This window comes from Erinaceus europaeus, chromosome 11, assembly GCF_950295315.1.
Source record: "Erinaceus europaeus chromosome 11, mEriEur2.1, whole genome shotgun sequence".
Taxonomy (NCBI): Eukaryota; Metazoa; Chordata; class Mammalia; order Eulipotyphla; family Erinaceidae; genus Erinaceus; species Erinaceus europaeus.
The window spans coordinates 53952593-53975395 of NC_080172.1; the positions used below are offsets into that span (position 1 = coordinate 53952593).

The 22803-nt window shown below is 47.4% G+C and overlaps 2 protein-coding genes across 5 annotated transcripts; one reads left to right on the top strand and one right to left on the bottom strand.

Annotated features, from left to right (window-relative positions):
• Positions 1 to 2180: 2180 nt before the first annotated feature.
• On the top strand, positions 2181 to 15623 carry TMOD4 (tropomodulin 4). Of its 4 annotated transcripts, none has more exons than XM_060201726.1 (10): positions 2181 to 2357; positions 5006 to 5170; positions 5344 to 5488; positions 6157 to 6273; positions 10516 to 10605; positions 10751 to 10881; positions 10960 to 11067; positions 11856 to 11999; positions 14555 to 14699; positions 15511 to 15623. In XM_060201726.1, exons 2-10 carry the CDS (start codon positions 5048 to 5050, stop codon positions 15531 to 15533), a joined length of 1026 nt encoding a protein of 341 aa, XP_060057709.1. In that variant the 5' UTR covers positions 2181 to 2357; positions 5006 to 5047; the 3' UTR covers positions 15534 to 15623. The 4 variants fall into 4 exon arrangements, with proteins under 4 accessions (XP_060057709.1, XP_007530742.1, XP_060057707.1 ...); XM_007530680.3 differs by having other exon boundaries at positions 2184 to 2357; positions 5344 to 5500; XM_060201724.1 differs by having other exon boundaries at positions 2206 to 2333; positions 5344 to 5500.
• A 484-nt stretch (positions 15624 to 16107) lies between these two features.
• Positions 16108 to 22705, bottom strand: SCNM1 (sodium channel modifier 1). The gene is made up of 7 exons (XM_007530679.3): positions 22562 to 22705; positions 22256 to 22326; positions 22018 to 22106; positions 21836 to 21933; positions 21643 to 21731; positions 19257 to 19463; positions 16108 to 16273 (listed from the first exon to the last, which is right to left on the bottom strand). The coding sequence occupies exons 1-7, from the start codon at positions 22610 to 22612 to the stop codon at positions 16174 to 16176; spliced, it is 705 nt and encodes a 234-aa protein (XP_007530741.1). The 5' UTR covers positions 22613 to 22705; the 3' UTR covers positions 16108 to 16173.
• Positions 22706 to 22803: the final 98 nt, after the last annotated feature.

Sequence of the window (22803 nt, forward strand, 5' to 3'; positions counted from 1 at the left end):
CTGCAAACTCTAGTATACTTCTGCTTTCTTACTTTGGTGCCATACTCCAAACTCAGTCAATTTCTGCTTTGCATTTCTACTTTTTTTTTTTTTTACATGCATAACATTCCCCAGATTCCCATTTAACAATACAACCCCCACTATTTCATTCATCATTTTTCGTGGACCTGTATTCTCCCCACCCACCCACCCACCCCCGAGTCTTTTACTTTGGTGTAATACTCCAATTCCATTTCAGGTTCGACTTGTGTTTTCTTTTCTAATCTTGTTTTTCAACTTCGGCCTGAGAGTGAGATCATCCCATATTCATCTTTCTGTTTCTGACTTATTTCACTCAACATGATTTTTTCAAGGTCCATCCAAGATCGACTGAAAACGGTGAAGTCACCATTTTTTACAGCTGAGTGGTGCGGGGGACTGAACCTGGGACTTTGGAGCCTTAGGCTGCAGAGTCTCTTTGTGTAACCATTATGCTATCTACCCCACCCACTCTATATCCAAAATAAAAATTAAAAAAAAAAAAAAGGGACTTGACCCACCCTACTAGGGAAAGAGAGAGGCAGACTGGGAGTATGGACCGACCAGTCAACGCCCATGTTCAGCTGGGAAGCAATTACAGAAGCCAGACCTTCTACCTTCTGCAACCCTCAATGACCCTGGGTCCATGCTCCCAGAGGGATAGAGAATGGGAAAGCTACTGGGGAGGGGGTGGGATATGGAGATTGGGCGGTGGGAATTGTGTGGAGTTGTACCCCTCCTACCCTATGGTTTTGTTAATTAATCCTTTCTTAAATAAAAATAAATAAATAAATAAATAAAAGGGACTTGGGCGGTAGCGCAGCAGGTTAAGCACATGTGCAAAGTGCAAGGACCAGCATAAGGATCCCAGTTCGAGCCCCCAGCTCCCCACCTGCAGGGGAGTCGCTTCACAGGCAGTGAAGCAGGTCTGTAGGTGTCTATCTTTCCCCCTCTGTCTTCCCGTCCTCTCTAGACTTTTCTCTGTCCTATCTAACAATGACAACAGCAATAACAACAATAAAACAAGGGCAACAAAAGGAAATAAATATTAAAAAAAAAAGTATACATCGGGATGAGGGAGGTAGACTCCAAAGTTGCAGATTTAATCCCTCATACCACCATAAACCAGAGCTGAGCAATGCTCTGGTTAACAAAAGAATAAGGGGCCTGCGTGGTGGTGCACCTCGTTGAGCACACGTTATAATGCTCAAGGACCCGGGCTCGAGCCCCCAGTTCTGCTAGAAGGAAGCTTTGAGTAGTGAAGCAGTGCTGCAGGTGTCTCTGCCTCCCTCTCTTATCTTCCCTCTCAATTGCTAGCTGTTTTTATCCAATAAATTTTTAAAAAATTAAATATAATTAGTTAAAATAATTAGGAAATCTAGACATCAAAGAGACTAGGAGATGGCTCAGTGGCTAAAGCACACAAGGCTCTGGGTCTGAGCCCCAACAACCCATGGGAGCGCCATAGATGGCACCAGGCAACTCCATAGACGTGGGTGCTGTGGTGTCTTCCATCTCTGAAAAATTACCCTAGGTGAGCACAGTGGTGTCACGCATGCTTGAGACCTGACTTTCCACTACTAATGAAAAAAAAAATTAGACAACAAAGCAAAATCATTATATTCACTTTAAAAAATTTATTTATTTTCCATTTTGTTGCCCTTGTTTTATTATTGTCATTATTGATGTCGTCATTGAATATGACAGAGAGAACTGGAGAAAGGAGGGGAAGACGGAGAGAGAAAGACACCTGCTGACCTGCTTCACTGCCTGTGAAGTGACTCCCCTGCAGGTGGGGACGGGGGGCTCAAACAGGGATCTTTACACTGGTCCTTGCACTTTGCGCCATGTGCGCTTAACCCGCTGCATTACCGCCCAACCCCCCCATATTCATTTTTTTTTAATTTTATTTATTTATGAGAAAGAAAGAACCAGACATCACTCTGGCACATGTGCTGTCAGGGATCGAACTTGGGACCTCATGCTTGAGAGTCCAAAGCTTTACCATTGCGCCACCTCCTGGATCACATAATCACTTTTTATTCAACTTGACTACAGCAGGCACCAAGTAAAGAGTTTCTAGGAAGCCAAGAGGAAGAGTTGCTGTGACTCTTAGTGGCCACTAGAGGCTCTCAGGGTTGGGCAGGGGATGGGGGCTGTGTATATGTGATCTCCCACTACCCCCCACCTGGCCAGAGCTAAAATAATAAAATGCTGAGCTCACTGCTCCCCCACCCTCTCCCCCGCACTGGACTCCTCCTGCTGTAGGGCCGGTGCTAACAGCAGAGCAGACAGACCAACCAACAGGAGGGGAGGTGAGAAAAGTGGCCTCCAGACTGGTACGTAGGGAAGTGGGGGGGCTTCTGGGGCAGAGCTTGGTGGGAATGGGGAGGCAGGGTGACTCCTGTTGGGAAGGTTATGCTGTGTCTGCTTCTGTCCTTCCTCTCCCTAAACTAGTTTCCACTGTCAGAGTATCTCACGCACTTGGTGGATCTTTCACACTCAGCACAGTAGTGGGTAGCTTCTGTATATTTTTCATATTATAAGAGAACTGAAACTGTCCATTGTTTTTACAGGAACTTTATCTTTTAGAATACACTAATTCCCCCTACCCATTGGTCTCGTGTCACCTTCTTGTCCAAAGCCAGGGACAAACTATGGGCCCTCAGTCATTTCTCCTGAGGTCATACTACCCTTCCCCCAACCTGGAAGTTCCCCAGTTCCTCTAAAAGCATTTGAATTGCGTTGGGTGTTAGGACTTTAGTAGAGACAGAAAGTGAACTCTTGATTCTCTACTATAGAAGTGAAAATGGGGTGGGGTATGAGCACTGTTTCCCTACACACTTTAATCCTCTTTACTTTCTTGAGCCAGTTGAGGAGAAATGCTGGGTTGTGGGGAAGAGAATTATCCAGAAGCTCTTGGTGTGCCCCACTTCCTTTCAATAGGATCTGGGCACGGGGCCAGCTATATTGGCAGGGGCCCTGGCAGCTGTGTCGGGGCAAGAGACACAGATGACCTCCAGTGAAGTGATAGGGGAAGGGTTTTGTGAGATTCTTCATAAAATGGTGTGTGTATATGGGGGGGGGGGCACCTGGGATCTGCATCTAGACTTGCTGAATCTGGGAAATAGGAAAGAGGAGACTCGTTCTAACTAGTCTAAACCTCCCAGCATCTTCCCATACCCAACCAGACATTTATTTATTCCCTTTTGTTGCCCTTGGTTTTTATTGTTACAGTTACTATTACGAGACTGATGTGCTACCTACTGTGCTAACGAGGCACCTGTTGTTGTCGTTATTATTGTTGTTATAGATGTTGTCATTGTTGGATAGGACAGAAAGAAATGGAGAGAGGAGGGGAAGAGAGAGAAGAGGAAAGACAGACACCTGCAGACCTGCTTCACTACCTGTGAAGTGACTCCCCAGTAGGTGGGGAGCCGGAGACTCAAATTAGGATCCTTAAGCGGTCCTTGTGCTTGGCACTATGTGCGCTTAACCCACTGCGCTACCGCCTATTTATTTATTTTTAATATTTATTTATTCCCTTTTATTGCCCTTGTTTTATTGTAGTTATTACTATTGTAGTTACTGATGTCGTAGTTGTTGGATAGGACAGAGAAAAATTGAGAGAGGAGAGGAAGACAGAGAGGGGGAGAGAAAGACACCTGCAGACCTGCTTCACAGCCTGTGAAATGACTCCCCTGCAGGTGGGGAGCCTGGGCCTCGAACTGGGATTCTTATGCCGGCCCTTGCTCTTTGCGCCACCTGCGCTTAACCCGCTGCACTATCACCTAACTCCCCTATTTATTTAATTTTTTGATTTATTTATTTTCCCTTCTGTTGCCCTTGTTGTTTTTTTTTATTGTTGTTGTTATTGATGTCGTTGTTGTTGTTGGATAGGACAGAGAGAAATGGTGAGAGGAGGGGAAGACAGAGAGTGGGAGAGAAAGATAGACACCTGCAGACCTGCTTCACCGCCTGTGAAGCGACTCCCCTGCAGGTGAGGAGCCTGGGGCTCGAACTGGGATCCTTAGACTGATCCTTGTGCTTTACGCCACCTGCATTTAACCTGCTGCGCTACCACCTGACTACCTACTTATTTATTTTTATATTATTGGATAGTGAGAAATCAAAAGAGAAAGGATAGGGAGAGACATCTGCACCACTATTTTACTGCTTATAAAGCTTTTACCCTGCAGGTGGAGACTGGGGGCTTGAACCCAGGTGTACCACTGTTTGGGCCCCAGACATTATTTTTATTTTATTTTATTTTGCTTCCAAAGTTATTGCTGGGGCTTGGTGCTTGCATCATGAATCTACTGCTCCTGGTAGCCCTTTTTCCCATTTTGTTGTCCTTGTTATTGTTGTTGTTGGATAGGACAGAGAGAAGTCAAGAGAGGAGGGGAAGGGTGAGGGTAGATAGCATAATGGTTATGCAAAGAGACTGTCATGCCTGAGGCTCCGAAGTCCCAGGTTCAATCCCCTACACCACCATAAGCCAGAACTGAGCAGTGCTCTGGTGTTAAAAAAAAAAAGAGAGAGAGGAGGGGAAGACAGACAAGGGGAGAGAAAGGTAGACACCTGCAGACCTGCTTCACCGCTTGTGAAGCGACTCCCCTGCAGGTGGGGAGCTGGGGGCTTGAACTGGGATCGTTACAGTGGTCTTTGTGCTTTGCACCACATGCGCTTAACCCACTGTGCTACCACCCAACCCCCAGCCCTCAGACATTATTTACCTATTTATTTTTACCAGAGCATTGCTCATCTCTGGCTTCTGTTGGTACCTGGGATCAAACCTAGAACCTCAGAGCCTGAGACATGAATGTCTTTTGCATCACCACTGTGCTATCTCCCTAGCCCCTAACAAGACCTTTAACCTCAATGCATCCGGTTCATTGTTCAGCGGCTGGTTGCTCTCTTTCTGTCTCTGCTGTGTTCCTGTCTGTTTTTTCCCCCGTTGTACAGTGACTTTTTCCATGTCCCTTAGGCTCTGTGAGTGCCACGCATTGGGGAAGGGGTGGGGGCCATCATGTCATCCTATCAGAAGGAGCTGGAGAAATACAGAGACATAGATGAAGATGAGATCCTAAGGACCCTGAGCCCTGAAGAGCTGGAGCAACTGGACTGTGAGCTACAGGAAATGGACCCTGAGGTAGGGGCTCCAGTCACCCCACCCCCCTGCATTTGGGGAGGGTTGGGCCCTGAGCAGCTGAGACCGGGCCACTTACAGCACCTAGAGTCCCAAGAGGGCCAGGGCAAAAGTGTCCTGGAGATGTCCCAGGTCAGAGGTGTGATCTGACTTGCTCCCCAAAACTCATCCTTAAGAACATGCTCCTGCCAGCGGGACTGAGACAACGTGATCAGACGAAAAAAAGCCCAACAGGGCCCCTGGACCGAGATGCCCTTCTGCAGTACCTGGAGCAGCAGGCACTGGAGGCCAAGGAGCGAGATGACTTGGTCCCCTTCACTGGTGAGAAAAAAGGTATAGAAACGGGGCCAGGTGGTGGCGTACCTGGTAGAGTGCACAAGTTACAATGTGCAAAGGCTGGTTCACGTCTTGGCTTCCCACCTGCAGGGGGGAGGTTTCATGAGCAGTGAAGCAGTACTACAGGTATCTCTCTTTTTCTCTTTCCCATCACCCCTTCCCTCTTGATTTATCTAATGAATAATAAATAAAATTTAATTTAATTAAAAAGAGAGACATGGACACACTCCTGCGACCAAAAGCCTGTGTCTCTCGTGCATTCCCCTCCAGCTTCCCTCTCACCTTCCAGTTCATACTTGCTCAGGAACCTAGCTACCCAGATACCCACACCCAGCCTGTCCTCTTCATTTCTTTTTTCCCAAAGATTTAGTTAGTCATCAACATGAGAGAGAACCAGAACATCACTGGTATACCTGATGCCAGGGATTGCATTCTGGACGTTGTGTGTGAGAGTGCAATGCTTTATGTACTGTGCCTCCTCCCAGGCTGGTAACTTTTCCTTTTTATAAGAGCTTGGGGCTCTTAGGAGTCCTGAGATTGTAGAGATGGGCTTCCCTGCACCCCAATGATCCTGGGGAAAGAACGAGGAAGCTAGAGACTATGATCTGGAGAGACGTAACCTCTGCATGATCCACTGTGCCTCTCCTTGCCAGGGAAACCCTTTATCCAACCCAAGAGGGAGATCCCAGCGCAGGAGCAGATCACGCTGGAGCCAGAGCTGGAAGAGGCACTAGCCCATGCCACAGACGCCGAGATGTGTGACATTGCAGGTGGGTGGCAGAGGGTGGGCAGGTGAGGGATACAGTGTGCTCTGGCAGGACACAGGACTAGCAGAGAAGACCCTGTACCAGGACACAGATGTGTCAGAAGGCCTTGGACAGTGGCTGCTGAGGTTTCTTATCTACAGGATTTCACTCATCCAGACAAGTTTTCTTTCTTGTTTCCAGATTGAATGTGAGAGACAGAGAGGGAGAAAGAAAGAGAAGGAGGGATACCACCAACCTTTCCACCACTTGTAGACTAGCACTTTGCCCCTGGGCTGGTTCTTCCTTCCACATCTCCACCACTAGTGAAGTTTCCAAACCAAGGGGTAGGATTCATGCTTGAGAGTTCAGTGCTTTATCCACCGCACCACTTCCCCAGCTAATAGTCAGGTTTTTTTTTTTTTTTTTTCTTGCTTCCAGGGGCTGGGGCTTCGTGCTGGCACTACGAATCCACCAGTTCTGGTGGCCATTTTTTCTTTTTTTAATTTTTTTATTGAACAGGACAGAGAGAAATTGAGAGAAGAGGAGATAAAGAGGGAGAGAGAAAGATAAAGATAGATACCTGCAGATCAGTGTCACAGCTTGTGATGCATTCCTACTATAGGTGAAGATGTAGGGCTTGAACCCAGTTCTTTGTGCAGGTTTACACTTAATACTATGTGCACTTAACTGGGTACACCACTACCCAGCCCCAGTTTTTAAAAATTAATTATTTGGGGGGAGTTGAGCGGTAGTGCAGTGGGCTAAGCACAGGTGGCACAAAGCTCAAGGACCAGCGTAAGGATCCTGGTTCGAGTCCCTGGCTCCCCACCTGAAGGGGAATCGCTTTACAGGCAGTGAAGCAGGTCTGCAGGTGTCTATCTTTCTCTCCCCGTCTTCCCCTCCTCTCTCCAATAAAACAAGGTCAACAAAAGGGAATAAATAAATAAATAATTTTTTAAAAAGATTTTATTTATTTATTCATGAGAAATGATAGGATAGAGAGAAAGAACAAGGCACCACTGTGGTACATGTGCTGCTGGGAATTGAACTCAGGACCTCATACTTGATAGTCCAAAGCCTTATCCACTGTGCCACCTCCCGGACCACAATAAATAAATATTAAAAAAAAATTAATTATGGGGGGTCAGGCATTGGCGCAGTGGGTTAAGCGCAGGTGGTGCAGAGCGCAAGGACCGGTGTAAGGATCCTGGTTCGAGCCCCCAGTTCCCCACCTGCTGCTATTTTTCTCTCCCCCTCTCTGTCTTCCCCTCCTCTCTCCATTTCTCTCTGTTCTATCGAACAACAAACAACATTAACAATGGCAATAATAATAACCACAACGAGGCTACAACAACAAGGCAACAAAAAGGGGGGAAAATGGCCTCCAGGAGCAGTGGATTCATGGTGTAGGCACCGAGCCCAGCAATAACCCTGGAGGAAAAAAAAAATTATTATTTTTCAGCAGATTACTGCTCAGATCTGGATTGTAGGAAATGCCAGATTCCATAATCTGGATTATTGGAATCTCAGAGCTTCAGGCATCAAAGTCTATTGCATAAACATTATACTATCTCCCTGAAACTTACCCCCACAGGTGGGGTGTGGGAGCTTGAACCTGGGTCCCTGTACATGGTAATGTGTGCACTTAACTGGATATAAACCACTGCATGGTCCCCCAATTATTATTTCGTTTCTTTTTTTCTTTTTCCTTTTTTTGCCTCCAGGATTATCACTTGGGCTCAGTGCCTGCACTATGAATCCACTGCTCTTGCAGCCATTTTTCCCCCATTGTTGTTATTGTTGCTGTATAGAAGAAATGAGAAGCTGCTTTTTTTCTTTTTCTTTCCCAGACCACTGTTCATCTCTGGTTTATGGTGATGTGGGGAATTGAACCTGGGACTTCAGAGCCTCATGCATGAGAGACTCTTTGCATAACCATTATGCTATCTATTTCTTTTTTTTTTAAAGGATTTTATTTATTAATGAGAACAATAAGATGAGAGAGCAAGAGAACCAGATACCACATGTGCTGCTAGGGATCAAATTTGGGAACTCCTCTTGAGAGCCCAACACTTTATCCACTGCACCTTCTTCTTCTTCTAGCGTTTGCCCTTCTTCCGTAGCCAGTCAATAGCGTCAGGTTGAGCCTGATGTAAAGTTTCGAGGTCTCCTTTGAATCTGGAGAGGTGGCAGTCGTTGACTATGTGGGTCATAGTCTGTCTGGAGCCGCAGGGGCAGTTCGGGTCGTCTCTGGCTCCCCAGCGATGGAACATAGCGGCGCACCGGCCATGGCCTGTTCCATAGTGATTGAGGAGGGCCCAATCATAACGTGCTAGGTCAAAGCCTGGTTGACGCTTGCAGGGGTCTGTGATGAGGTGTTTGTTCTTGACCTCAGCTGACTGCCAACTCTGTTTCCAAGAGACTGGAACAGAGAAGTTCAGTGTAGGCGTAGGGGACCAGATTGGGTGACGAGACGTCAAGCGTTGGACAGGGTGGGCGAAGATATCCGCGTATATTGGCAGGTCCGGTCGAGTGTAGACGTGGGAAATGAACTTAGATGATGCCGCATCCCAACGAATATCTGGCGGGGCGATGTTGCTAAGAACTGGCAGCCATGGAACCGGGGTGGAACGGATTCCAGAAATTATCCTCCTGAGGCATAGTTTTTAATTAGTTAATTTATTTCCCTTTTGTTGCCCTTTTTTATTGTTGTTGTAGTTATTGTTGTTATTAATGTTGTTGGATAGGACAAAGAGAAATGGAGAGAGAAGGGGAAGACAGAGGGGGAGAGAAAGACACATACAGACCTAATTCACCACCTGTAAAGAGACTCCCCTGCAGGTGGGGAGCTGGGGGCTCGAACTGGAATCCTTAAGCCAGTCCTTGTGCTTTGTGCCACGTGTGCTTAATCTGCTGCGCTACCACCTGACTCCCAGTTTTTTTGTTTTTTACCTCCAGGGTTATTGCTGGGGCTCGGTGCCTGCACTATGAATCCACTGCTCCTGGAGGCCATTTTTCCCATTTTTGTTGCCCTTGTTGTTGTTATTATTATTATTGTTATTGTTGGATAGGACAGAGGAAAGATAGACACCTGCAGACCTGCTTCACCACCTGAGAAGTGACACCTCCCCTTGCAGGTGGGGAGCTGGGGGCTCAAACCCGGAACCTTATGCCAGTCCTTGTGCTTCTACCCACATGTGTTTAACCCACTGTGCTACCTACTGCCCTGCCCCCAGGCATAGTTTTTTAAATGCAAATTCAGGGGCTGGGTGGTGGTGTAGCCAGTTAAGTGCACATAGCACTAAGTGCAAGGACCTGCTCAAGGATCCTAGTTCAAGCCCCTGGCTCCTCATCTGTATGAGGGATGAGGGTGGCCTGCAGGTGTCTGTCTTCTTCTCCTTTTCTCTATCTCCCCTTCCTCTCTCAAATTCTCTCTGTCCTATCCAATAAAATGGAAAAAGTCCAGGAGCAGTGGATTTGTAGTGCAGGCACCAAGCCCTAGAGGCAAAATAAATGAATAAAATGAAAATTCTATCTAGTGGGCTAGAAAGACAAATAACTATGTAAGTAGTATAGAATAAAGCCCTGGCACAGATAGATGGTGCTATCGCAATAGTGAGAGTTGTGGTGCTATGTTTCTTCCTCACTGGCATCTGTCTCAGTCAAAAAGTAGGCAGAGGGGAGCTGGGCGGTAGCACAGCAGGTTAAGTGCAGGTGGCGCAAAGCACAAGGACCAGCATAAGGATCCGGGTTTGAGCCCCTGGCTCCCCACCTGCAGGGGAGTCGCTTCACAGGCGGTGAAGCAGGTCTGCGGGTGCCTATCTTTCTCTCCTCCTCTCTGTCTTCCCCTCCTCTCTCCATTTCTCTCTGTCCTATCCAACAACCACGGCATCAATAACAATAATAACTACAACAATAAAACCACAAGGGCAACAAAAGGGAATAAATAAATATTTAAAAGAAAAGGAAAAAGAAAAAGAAGCTAACATCTCAAGGGAAAATTTGTAGCAATTATAAAGTATGTAACAGAGGAGCTAGTCCCTCATCCTCTAGCAGCTCCTTGGGAAGGCCTCAGTGTGCTCAAAAATCACCGCCTTAAGCAGTTTATGAAAAGGGTCCCAGGGTCCTGAGAAGGTGGGAGCCTCCTTGGAAGCATGGACGTGTTCTGGAGGAAATACATCATTTTCTGAATGAAGTGGGAGGGGGGCTTAGGAAACGCCCCCTCTCCTCACCCCTGGCCCCACTCTGCTACAACCCCCTCCCCAGCGATCCTGGGCATGTACACGCTGATGAGCAACAAGCAGTACTACGACGCCCTCTGCAGCGGCGAGATCTGTAACACAGAAGGCATCAGCAGTGAGTATGTTGCAGGGGGTGCAGGCCCCTGGCTCCTGGTCAGCAGCCTCAGAGTCAGAAGAAAGGTAGCAAAGGTAAGGGAGGTGTGGGCTGGTGAACTGCAGAGAGAAGACAATCGATGGGGCGTCCTTGCCCACCCCCACAGGTGTGGTGCAGCCCGACAAGTATAAGCCTGTGCCAGATGAGCCCCCCAATCCTACCAACATCGAGGAGATACTGAAGGGTGTTCGGAGCAATGACAAAGAGCTGGAGGAGGTGAACCTCAATAACATCCAGGTACTGGATGCCCACCCTTCAGACAGCAGGACAGCAGCCCCTCAAGTCCCCCACCCACCCCTTCCCTCTCCCTGCCAGGACATCCCGATGGTCCTGCTGACTGAGCTCTGTGAGGCCCTGAAGACCAACACCTATGTCCGCAGCTTCAGCCTGGTGGCCACCAAGAGTGGGGACCCCATTGCCAATGTAAGGCCAGCTGACACACCTAGCTCTCGCCCTGCACCCCAGTGTGTACCCCTGACAGTCTGTCCTAAGGGCTCATAGGCTAATGCCACTCACATCATGCTGTTTTTTTTTCTTTTTCTTTTCCACTGCCATGGTTATTACTGGGGCTCGGTCTCACTACTGCTCCTGGTGGCTATTTTTGCCTTTCTTTTTCTTTTTTTCTCTATTCTTTTTGATAGAGGTGAGAGGGAGACAGAGAGGAGAGGTACCAGAAGCTCCGCTCCATGGCATATGAAATTTCTCCCTGCAGGTGGGGCACAGGAGCCCTGAACCTGGTTCCTTATGCATGGTAAGGTTTGAGCTCTACTGGGCTCATCGCTACTCAGTTTCTCTATCACACAGCCTGATGGAGGCTGCTCGCCTATCAGGTCTATGATCCACAACCTAACAGTTTAGAAAATGTATGTATGTATTTATTTATTTTAACCAGAGCATTGCTCAGCTCTGGCATATGGTGGTGTGAGGGACTGACACCTTGGACCTTAGGCATGAGAATCTTTTTAGATAACCACTATGCTATATCCCCAGCCCTCAAAGCCCTGAACATTTCAGATCCTCTTCCCAAAGAGCTGCATCCTTTTCTGACATCCCAATTTTGCTGCATTCAGCCCCCCTACATTCCTCTGCCCTTACCTCCAGCTCCTTAGGGACGCTTAATGGGTTGTGTCTTCCTCTCACTTCTCTTTTCTATCTCCTCAATCATCTGTGAAATTGCTCCCCTATTCCTAACCCTGGTCCCCACTACCCAGGCGGTGGCTGACATGCTGCGTGAGAACCGCAGCCTCCAGACCCTCAACATTGAATCCAACTTCATCAGCAGCTCAGGGCTCATGGCGGTGCTGAAGGCAGTCCGGGAGAATGCCACGCTCACTGAGCTCCGTGTGGACAACCAGGTCAGTATTTGTTTCCTTGCAGGCAGTTGGTCCTCACTTTCAGCTACTCCCCACCTCCACTCCGTCCTCACTCAGACAGGATCTCAGTCCATATTTCATTTCTATTTCCCACTTCATTGGGGAGTTAATGGTTTATAGTACAGTTGTTGACACAGAAGTACAACTTCTCATCTTGCCATGATAGGTATCTATGAAGACACTCTTAAGGGCCAGGTGGTGGTGCACCTGGTTGAGTGCACATGTCACAGTGCTCAAGGATCTGGTTCAAGTCCCCAGTCCCTACCCACAGGAGGAAAGCTTCATAGGTGGTGAAGCAGTGCTGCAAGTGTCTGTCTGTATCTAGTAAATAAAATATTAAACAAAAAGATACTATCTCTCCCAATTTAGGTCCTTTTCTGTCACCATAGGCCAGGAGCCCAGTACCCCTCTGTTCCCATTCCCTCCCTCCCCAGACTCCTTTGCTTTGGTGTAATACACCACATTCTGTTTTATTTTTGCTACCAAGGTTTTTACTTGGGCTTGATGTCTGCACAGCTCCACCCTTGATGACCTCAAAGGAGTTGGGCAGTGGCATACCTGGTAGAGGGCACACATTACAATGTAAAAGGACCGGGTTTCAAACTCCAGTTCCCATCTGCAGGAGAGAAGCTTCCTGAGTATTAAACAGTGCTATAGATTTTCCTCATTTCTTTCTATGTCTCCCTTTCCTCTCAATTTGTCTTTATCCAAAATAAATAAATATGTTTTAAAAATAAGTAGAATATCTTTAGCTACATACAAAATTATTTATTTAAAAAGATACAGGGGGGGTCGGGCGGTGGCGCAGTGGGTTAAGCACATGTGGCACAAAGCAAGGACCGGTGTTAGTTCAATCCCCCCGCTTCCCACCTGCTGGGGAGTGGCCTCACAAGTGGTGAAGCAGGTCTGCAGGTGTCTATCTTTCTCTCCCCCTCCTCTCTCCATTTCTCTCTGTCCTATCCAACAACGAATTGCATCAACAAGGGCAATAATAATAACCACAACGAAGCTACAAGGGCAACAAAAGGGGGAAAAAAATGGCCTCCAGGAGCGGTGGATTCATGGTGCAGGCACCGAGCCCAGCAATAACCCTGGAGGAGGAAAAAAAAAAAAAAGATACAGGGTAGGAGTCGGGCAGTAGCGCAGCGGGCTAAGCGTAGGTGTCGCCAAGCGCAAGGACCGGAATAAGGATCCTGGTTTGGGCCCCCAGCTCCCCACCTGCAGGGGAGTTGCTTCACAAGTGGTAAAGCAGGTCTGCAGGTGTCTATCTTTCTCTCCCCCTCTCTGTCTTCCCCTCCTCTCTCCATTTCTCTCTGTCCTATCCAACAATGACGACAATAACAATAACAACTACAACAATAAAACAAAAAGGGAATAAATAAGTAAATATTAAAAAAAAAAAAAAGGGATTTGGGCAGTTGCTCAGTGTTGTTTTCCCCGGGCTGGCTTCACGGGCGGGTAACAGATGACCAGGGACTCATGGCTGAGCTGTAGGCAGTATCTCTTTATTCATGCAGGACGCAGCACAATCTAAGCCGAGCTAAGCTAAACTCTACTCAAACGAACAATGTTGTCTATATATACTTCCCAAGTAGGGCGTGAGCAGGATGTGACATAGAGAGGGTGGAGAGAAAAGTGACTGGTGAAAATCAGAGTGTGACAAGGAGGGGGGGCAGAGCAAAAACATATCATGAAACAGTGGGGATTGAACCAATGCCCTGGAGGGTGGTGCTTGTTAACAGCGGTTATGTAAATAGAATGAAATGGTTATGTAAATAGAATAGTGTTAAGCAGGGGGGATTTAAACCAAACGAAACAGAAGGGGTCTCATGCATACCAACAGCTCAGTGGGTTAAGTGCATGTGGCGCAAAGCACAAGGACTAGTGTAAGGATCCTGGTTCAAGCCCCTGGCTCCCCACCTGTAGGGGAGTCGCTTCACAGGCGGTGAAGCAGGACTGCAGGTGTCTTGTCTATCTTTCTCTCACCCTCTCTTTCTTCTCCTCCTCCATTTTCTCTGTCCTATCCAACAACGACAACATCAGTAACTACAATTAAAAAAAAATAAAGGCAACAACAACAAAAATATACAGGGTGTGGTCTGGGAGGTAGCGCAGTGGATAAAGCACTGGACTCTCAAGCATGAGGTCCTGAGTTCAATCCCCGGCAGCACATGTGCCAGAGTGATATCTGGTTCTTTCTCTCTCTCCTATCTTTCTCACGAATGAATAAATAAAATAAAATAAAAAAGCTTAAAAAAAAAATAAGATACAGGGTTAGAAATAGAGAGAACACAGATAAGCGAGGGAAAGACACAACAGCACTGATCTATTATTCATGGAGCTTCCCACTGAAAATATTCCTATATAGTGGCCGGGACTTGAACCTGGCCCTTATGCATGGTAATGTGAACTCTACTAGGTAAACCATCTGTCAATCCTCATCACCCACTCAGGCCTCCCCAACTTCCTCCAGGTAGGGGTCTGGGATGGTGAGTTACCCAGGGAAGGTGGCTGACCATCTTCTTTCCACTCCCCAGCGCCAGTGGCCCGGTGACGCTGTGGAGATGGAGATGGCCACGGTGCTGGAACAGTGTCCCTCCATTGTCCGATTTGGCTACCACTTTACCCAGCAGGGGCCACGAGCTCGGGCAGCCCAGGCTATGACCCGCAACAATGAACTCCGTGAGTAACTATAGCAGATGTGGTAAGTGGGGGAGACAGCAGAGAAATGCGGGAGCTGGTGGATGCTCCCCAAAGGTAGCCAAGTGTCTCAAGGCCGTATTCATAGAAGTTCAAATCCCTTATGTGATCAGAAAGCAGACAGGGTGGTGGGTACATAGCATAATGGTTCTGCAAAGAGGCTCTCATGCCTGAGGCGCCAAAGTCCCAGGTTCAACCCCCTGCACTACATCAGTCAGAGCAGTGCTCTGGTTAAAAAAAAAAAATAGAAAAAGGAAAAGAAAAAGAAAAAAAAAGCAGACAGTGTCCCCTGCCCCAAATATGTGCCAGTTAGGGATAGAAAGAGAGACACGGGAGTCGGGCGGTAGCACGGCAGGTTAAGCGCAGGTGGCGCAAAGTGCAAGGACTTGAGGAAGGATCCAGGTTTGAGCCCCCGGCTCCCCACCTGCGGGGAGTTGCTTCACAGGCAGTGAAGCAGGTCTGCAGGTGTCTACCTTTCTCTCCCCATCTCTGTCTTCCCCTCCTCTCTCCATTTCTCTCTGTCCTATCTAACAGCAACAATAACTACTACAACAATAAAAAACAAGGGCAACAAAAGGGAAAATAAATAAATAAATATAAAAATACTTTTAAAAAAAGAAAGTGAGACATACTTTTTAGAGACATGATATTTTTATTTGTTTTGTAATTGTGGGGTAGACATGTTTCGTGGCTTAGGACAGTAGCTTTGTGAGTTTGGCCAAACAACTAGAAAGGAGAAAACCTTGGTAAGAGGCAAGAGATGGACCAAGGGCTTGTGTTTCTTCCTTCACAGGTCGCCAACAGAAGAAGACATAGCATTGCCTTTCCCTATTCCAGCCATAGCTGGGAGCCCTGAGCTCCTCCTCCACACCCCTTCCCTGTAAATAAAAGCCCTCTGTCCATGCAGTCGGCCTCCTTCCTTGGCTGTGGGGTGGGAATCTTGGCGCTAACTCCCAAGGGTTACTGCCAGTTCATCAGGGGATTATTTATACTCTAGGGATCAGCCGGCAGGACAGTTCAAGTTACCAGGAGGAGGTGAGGGAGCCTCTCCCTTGGTGTTCCCCCATAACCCTGCTCATACCTTTAGCCTCATCTATGTTTATGGGGTCCATGGGCCTCATCCCATTTCAGATGTGGCCAGGTCACCCCCCAAGTCTCCCCACAACCTTCATGTGATCTGAAAGAGATAAGATTTTTGAGCAGAAGTGGAGAAGAAGGGCAAAGACCTTGCTCTGACAGTCTTATTAATAGGGCACCAGGCTGTGGGCAGCTGACGCTCGGCCTGGCTCTGGTGGAAGGTGGGGGAGGGGTGGAAGTATGGGGAGCCATGTACATTGCCGGGAAGGAAATGAGCAGATCTAATGTCCCAAGCTGGGACAGGGAGTCAGACTTGAGGAAAGTCAGGCGCCCAGCACCTGGTGCAGTTTATTTGTGAAGTGAATGGGGAGAGAGGGTGTCAGCTCAAGGGGAGGCCTGGGGGCTCCTCCTCATCAGAATCAAACTCAACATTCTCATCTTTTACCCATCGGCCTTGTCCATCTGGGATCCATCCAGAGCTGGAAATATCAGAGGAAAAAAAAGAATGAGTTAGGGTGTCTGGGGAGGTGGTTCAGTGGCAGAGTGCAGGACTAGCATGCATAAGGACCTGAGTTCAATCCCTAGCACAGCATATGCCAGAGTGGTTCTCTGGCTCTCTCTTCCTCTCTTTAGTTAATAAATAAATATTAAGAAGACAAGGCTCAAGAGGTGGTGCAGCGTTGGACTTAAAAGACATGAGGTTCCTTCCATTTAAGCCCTGATTCTCTTACTCCCTCTTCCTCCTAAATAAATGATAAATTTTAAAAAGAGAAAAGTTAGTGGGCTCTTCCTGCAGGTTAGCGGTTAATAAAGAGGGAGGGAAACGTATGGTGCTCAGCAGTGAAGGGAATGGCACTTTGCTGGTGAGTGGTGTACTGACAAATACTTTGGGGAGCTGTGAAATTGTACTTCTAAGACAACTACAGTCTTGTAAAACAATATTTACTATGGGGGTCGGGCAGTAGCACAGTGGGTTAAGTGCACATGTTGCAAAGTGCAAGGACTGGCGTAAAGATCCCAGCTCCTCACCTGCAGGGGAGTCGCTTCACAGGTGGTGAAGCAGGTCTGCAGGTGTCTCTCTTTCTCTCCCCCTCTCTGTCTTCCCCTCCTCTCTCCATTTCTCTCTGTCCTATCCAACAATAACATCAATGGCAACAAATAAGGACAACAACAAGGGCAACAAAATGGGAAAAAATGGCCTCCAGGAGCAGTGGATTCATAGTGCAGGTACAGAGCCCCAACAATAAACCTGGAGGCAAAAAAACAACAACACGCATTTACTTCTTGCAGCCTAGGAGAAGACCCAGTGATGGAGTGAAGACCTTCTCTACGTGAGGTCTGGAGTTCAATCCCCACCATCACATGTGCTAGAGTGATTCTGTCTTTCATAAATACATAAACTAATCTTAAAAATCATTTCTGGATGGAGGAAATAGCATAGTGGTTATGCAAAAGACTCATGCCTGAGGTTCCAAGGTACCAGGTTGAATTCCACACAACTCCATTAGCAAGAGCTGAGCAGAGCTCTGGGGAAAAATAACAATATTTCCTCAATAAAAATATAATTAAATGGACTGAGATTTGAAAAAAAGGTTTGCAGCTGGCTTAGTTGGTAGAGCACAGGACTTGCATGCCTTAGACTGTCAGATAGCCTGCTACATGTGCCAGAGGTTATGAAAAAAATCTTCCAGGTTTGAGCCCCTGGTCCCCACCTTCAGGGGGAAAGCTTTGCAAGTGGTGAAGCAGGGCTGCAGGTGTCTCTCTGTTTCTCTCCCTCCCTACCTCCTCTCTCCCTCTCAATTTCAAGCTGTCTCTAGCCATTAAATAAAGTTAAAAAAAAATTTAAAAAAAGAAAAAAAGAAAAAAGCCTTTCATGCCTACACTTCTGAGGTGTCAGGTTCAATCCCCAGCACCACTATAAGCCAGAGTTCAACAGTAACCTGCTGAAACAAATTATATATATATATATATATATATAATATTTTAAGTTATGTACTATTGAATAGAGACAGAGAGAAATTGAGATAAGGGGGAAGATAGAGAGGGAAAGAGAGAGTCACCTGCAGCCCTATTTCACCAATTGTGAAGCTTTCCCTTAGTAGGTAGGGATAAGGGGCTTAAACCTGGGTCTCTGTGGAAAAAATTTTCATATATATATATATATTTAAATTATATATGCAAGAAAGCAAGAGAGTATTTTACGTTTACTGTTACCAGGGTTATTAGTGGGGCTCGGTGCTTGCACGCTGAATCCACCACTCCCGACAGCCATTTTCTTTCTTTCTTTTTTTTTTCGTTTTCCTTTTCCTTTCCTTTCCTTTTTTTTTTTTTTTGCCTCCAGGGTTATCGATGGGGCTTGGTGCCTGCACTTCAAATTCACTGCTCTTGGAGGCTATTTTTTTTTTTTTGGAGGCTATTTTTTCCCCTTTGCTGTTTTATCATTGCTGTAATTATTATTGTTGTTGTTAATTGCTGTCATAGGATAGGACAGAGAGAGTGGAGAGAGGAGGGAAGTCAGAGAGGGGGAGAAAAAGACACCTGCAGACCTGCTTCACTGCCTGTGAGATGACCCCCTTGTAGGTGGGGTGCTGGTGGCTCAAACCGGGATCCTTAAGCTTTGTGCCATGTGTGCTTTAAACTGCTGCGCTACTGCCCAACCCCCCTTTTCCTTTTTCTTTATTTGATAGGACACAGAAAGGGGAAGGTGGGTAGTGTGGGCTCCAACCCAGGTCTTTGCACATGATAACGTGCACTTAGGTGTACCGCCACCTGGCCCACCAGGTACTGAACTGGGAACCTCAGGTATGTAAATATGATACTCTACCAGTTGAGCCATATATACATTCACTGAAGTAAATAATTTTTGTGTGGTCTCCCCCCCCCCCAGGATTATAGCTGGGGCTTGGTGCCTACAGGACAAGTCCACCACTCCTAGCAGCCCTTCCTTCCTTAGGTAATACAGAGAAATTGAGAGTGAAACGGGAGATAAAAAAGAGAGAGAGAGAGAGAGACAGAGACACCTGCATGTGGCTTTACCACTCACAAAGCATCCCCCCAGCAGGTGGGGACCAGGGGCTTAAGCCCAGGTCCTTGTGTATGGCAATGTGTATACTCAACTATGTGCACCACCACCTGGTGCCTTTTTGTGGTCTTAAGCCTTAAATGTGCAATTCCACCATACTGGACCAACTTTTTCATTATTCTGATTTCAGATAGAGAATGTGAGAAAAAGAGTGACACAGAGAGAGAGAGAGAGACAAGGGACCAGAGAGGAGTGAGAGATACCATAGCACCACTCATGTAGCTTTATTCCATGCCTCAATGTGCCCAAGTGGTGCTGGGGCTAGAACTCGAGATCTCATGCTTACCAAGGGGTGGGCTAACTCTCCATCCCAATAAAATGAATCTTAAGATGAGTCATTGACATAAGATGTTCTGAGGACAATGATTCTGCATACTCACCTGCGAAGTTTGAGGTAATGGTCCAGGGCGCGCTTTCTTGCAGGGCTCAGAGGTACAGGGGATGACTCCTGACTCTTAACAGCTGCTGACTCCTCGGTCTGGGTGCCAGCCACTGGCCCAGGGTCCCTACTGATCTTCTCCCTTTGGAGTTCAACCTCTGGGGGTGGCAAAGGAGAATGGGAGGCAGAGGGCTGGGTGGCTTCTAGTCTGGGCAGAGCAGAGAAGAATTCAAGTTTGTTCAAGGAGTAAAAGGAAGGACCAACTGTCCTCTGACTCCCTTCCTCCACAGAAGTTTCCTTAACTGTGTTCAAGATATATATGCAATTTTTTTCTCTATTTTATTTGATAGAGATAGAGAAAAATTGAGAGGGGAAGGAGAGATAGGAAAAGAGAAAAAGAGACACAGAGACACCTATAGACCTGTTTCACACCTCGTAATGCGTCCCCCCCAGCAGGTAGGGAGCAAAGGCTCAAACTCAGGTCCTTGCACATGGTAACGTGTGCTTAACTGGGTGTGCCACTACCCGGTCCCCCTGTGTTCAAGATACTAGTAAGTGTTTTGCAGAGATGGGGAGACAGCATAATGGTTATGCAAGACTTTCATGCCCGAGGTTGAGGTCGCAGGTTCAATCCCCAGCACCATAAGCCAGAATTGAGCAGTGCTGTTCTTGTCTCTCTCTCTCTTTTTTTTTTAAATATTTAATTTATTTATTCCCTTTTGTTGCCCTTGTTGTTTTATTGTTGTAGTTATTATTGTTGTTGTCGTTGTTGGATAGGACAGAGAGAAATGGAGAGAGGAGGGGAAGACAGAGAGGTGGAGAGAAAGATAGACACCTGCAGACCTGCTTCACCGCCTGTGAAGCGACTCCCCTGCAGGTGGGGAGCCGGGGTTTGAACCGGGATCCTTATGCCGGTCCTTGTGCTTTGCACCACCTGTGCTTAACCCGCTGTGCTACAGCCCGATTCCCTCTCTCTCTCTTTTTAATGTTAATTTTTTAATTTTTAAATTTTTTTAGTGTTAATGCTGGGGCTCAGTGCTGGCACTACGAATCCTTGATTCCTGGCAGCCATTTTTTTCCTTTTTAATATTTTATTTATTTATCAGTGGGAGGAATAGGCGAAGAAAGAGGAAGAACCACACATCACTCTGGTGCATGTGCTGCTGGGGATTGAACTCAAGACCTCATGCTTGAGAGTTCAGTGCTTTATCCACTGCACCATCTCCCAGACCACCCATTTTTTCCCTTTCTACTTATATTTTATTTATTTATTTACTTGACAGGACACAGGGAAGTTGAGAGGGAAGGGGAGGTATGGGGGAGAGAGAAAGATAGACACCTGAAGACCTGCTTCACAGTTCATGCTCCCTACAGATGGGGAGCAAGGGCTCAAACTTGGATCTTTGTGCATGCAGATATGTGTACTTAACTGAGTGCACCACTGCCGGTCCCCTCTCTTTCTTCTTGTTTTTATTTATTTATTTTCCCTTTTGTTGCCCTTGTTGTTTTTCATTGTTGTAGTTATTATTGTTATTGATGTTGTCATTGTTGGATAGGACAGAGAGAAATGGAGAGAGGAGGGGAAGACGAGGAGAGATAGACACCTGCAGACCTGCTTCACTGCCTGCGAAGCGACTCCCCTGCAGGTGGGGAGCCGAGGGCTCCAACTGGGATCCTTACACCGGTCCTTAAATTAATATAATAGATAATCTAAAGCTAAATAAATAAATGTGACTATTTTACTGATTGTGAGAGAAAACAAAACACCAGAGCATCATTCTGGCAAATGTGATTCCAAGGATCAAACTCAGGACCTCATGCTTGAGAGTATAAGACTTTATCCACTGTACCACTTCCCAGCCCTCCAAATTTTTTTAATGCCATGCTGGGGAATAAACTCAGGTATTTATAATACTGCTGAGCAACCTCTGGGTCCAACCTTTTCACCCATTACTTGGAAACAGAAAGGAAGAGAAAGAGAAAAGAAGAGACACCATAGCACCACTTCACCACCCATTGAGTTCCCCTAGTGCTGTCTATGATATTTCCATGGTACTCCATGGTGCCGGTTCTCAAACATTTGACAGAGTAAGTTATCTCCAGCCCCCTCAAACTTTAAGATCGCAAAATTCTAGTTGGTAGAAGGTGAGGTGCGCTAACACCTACAGTGGGGGGGGGGGGATGTGGAACTGCACCTCTGTGAAAATAACAATCTTGTAAATCCATAAAGTGGTGAAAAGATTACAGAATTCACTGCTTTCTGGAATATAAGTTATATAACTTCAAAATCGAAATGGTCCTCGGAATGCAATCGAGTCCTCGGAATGTTTCGAGTCCTCTACCCCTGTGTCTCCCTGCCCCTGCTGTCCCACCCCGCACACGCACACCTGGACTTCCGGCGGCAGCAGCTGCTGTAGTGAGGAGCTCTGTGCAGAGCGTTCTGGGTGATGAGGCGAGTCTGGGCTAACAGAGGGGCCTGGAATGGACATGGGAGGCAATGTCAGCGCACTGAAGGCCAAAATGCTTCAAACTTCAAGGGTGCAGCAGAGTCCTGCCTACAACACACTCCTCTCTGCTTACCTCAGCGTTGGCCTCTTCCCGTCTTGATTCACTCTGCTGTCTTGGGTTCTGCTCCTTTCTATTTCCTGGCTGCTTCTTGCCGTAGAAAAGCTGCAGGCCTGAGAAGGGGGAAAAGCTTCAGAGCAGAGCACCAAAAGCGATCTGCGGCGACCTGTCTCTCCCCAACCTTCCCCCAAACTTACTAGACAGATGCTTTTTGCCTGCACGATGGGCAGTCAGCATGGCCAAAGTGTCCAGGACCGGTCGGTGAGGGCAGATGGCACAAGCAAAGCTGGAGAGGAAGCGAGATGACTGGTTCTTAGGGAACTGAGATCGGCCGTAGGTCCTCCCAGCCCCTCACTCTGTGCTGAACCCCAGAACACGCAGCTCTCCAGCTTAACGACGGGATATAGGGACCCACGGGCCTGACCCAGTCCTCACCGTCCATCCCGGAGCATCAACGCCTCATCCTCTGGGATGTAACTGGCCAGCAGGTCTCCGACTCTTCGTTTCTGCCGGTGTCACAGGAAGAAGTGCGGACGGGATCAGTGGGGAAAAGGGGAAGGGTAGAAGGGAACAGAGTCCCTGGGAAGAACAAGGATCAAGGGGCCGCTCCCCAGCTCCAGGGGCCTGGATCCCTCCCGAGCCCCCCCCCCCCCCAGAGCTGGCGCTAGATCAACACAACAGCTCCACCACAGCCTGCAGAAGGCAGCCAGAGCCGGCCAGACGGTCTCCTCTGGCGCTTACTTTGAGCACATTGAGTTGACTCCAATCATCGCCTTCCCTCTTGAAAGACATCACGACTGTGAAGTTCAGAAATGATCAATTCTATTACGCCCCAGCCTCGCACCTTTCAGGCCACCGTAGCAAAGTGGGTGTGCCCTTGCTTTCCGGTCTTTTTCCGGTGGGCCTCCATACTTCCGGGGGTGCGCTTCCGGGCCTGCTTTGTGAAGTTCGTCTCTCGCCCGTTCTGGGGACTGCATTTCCCA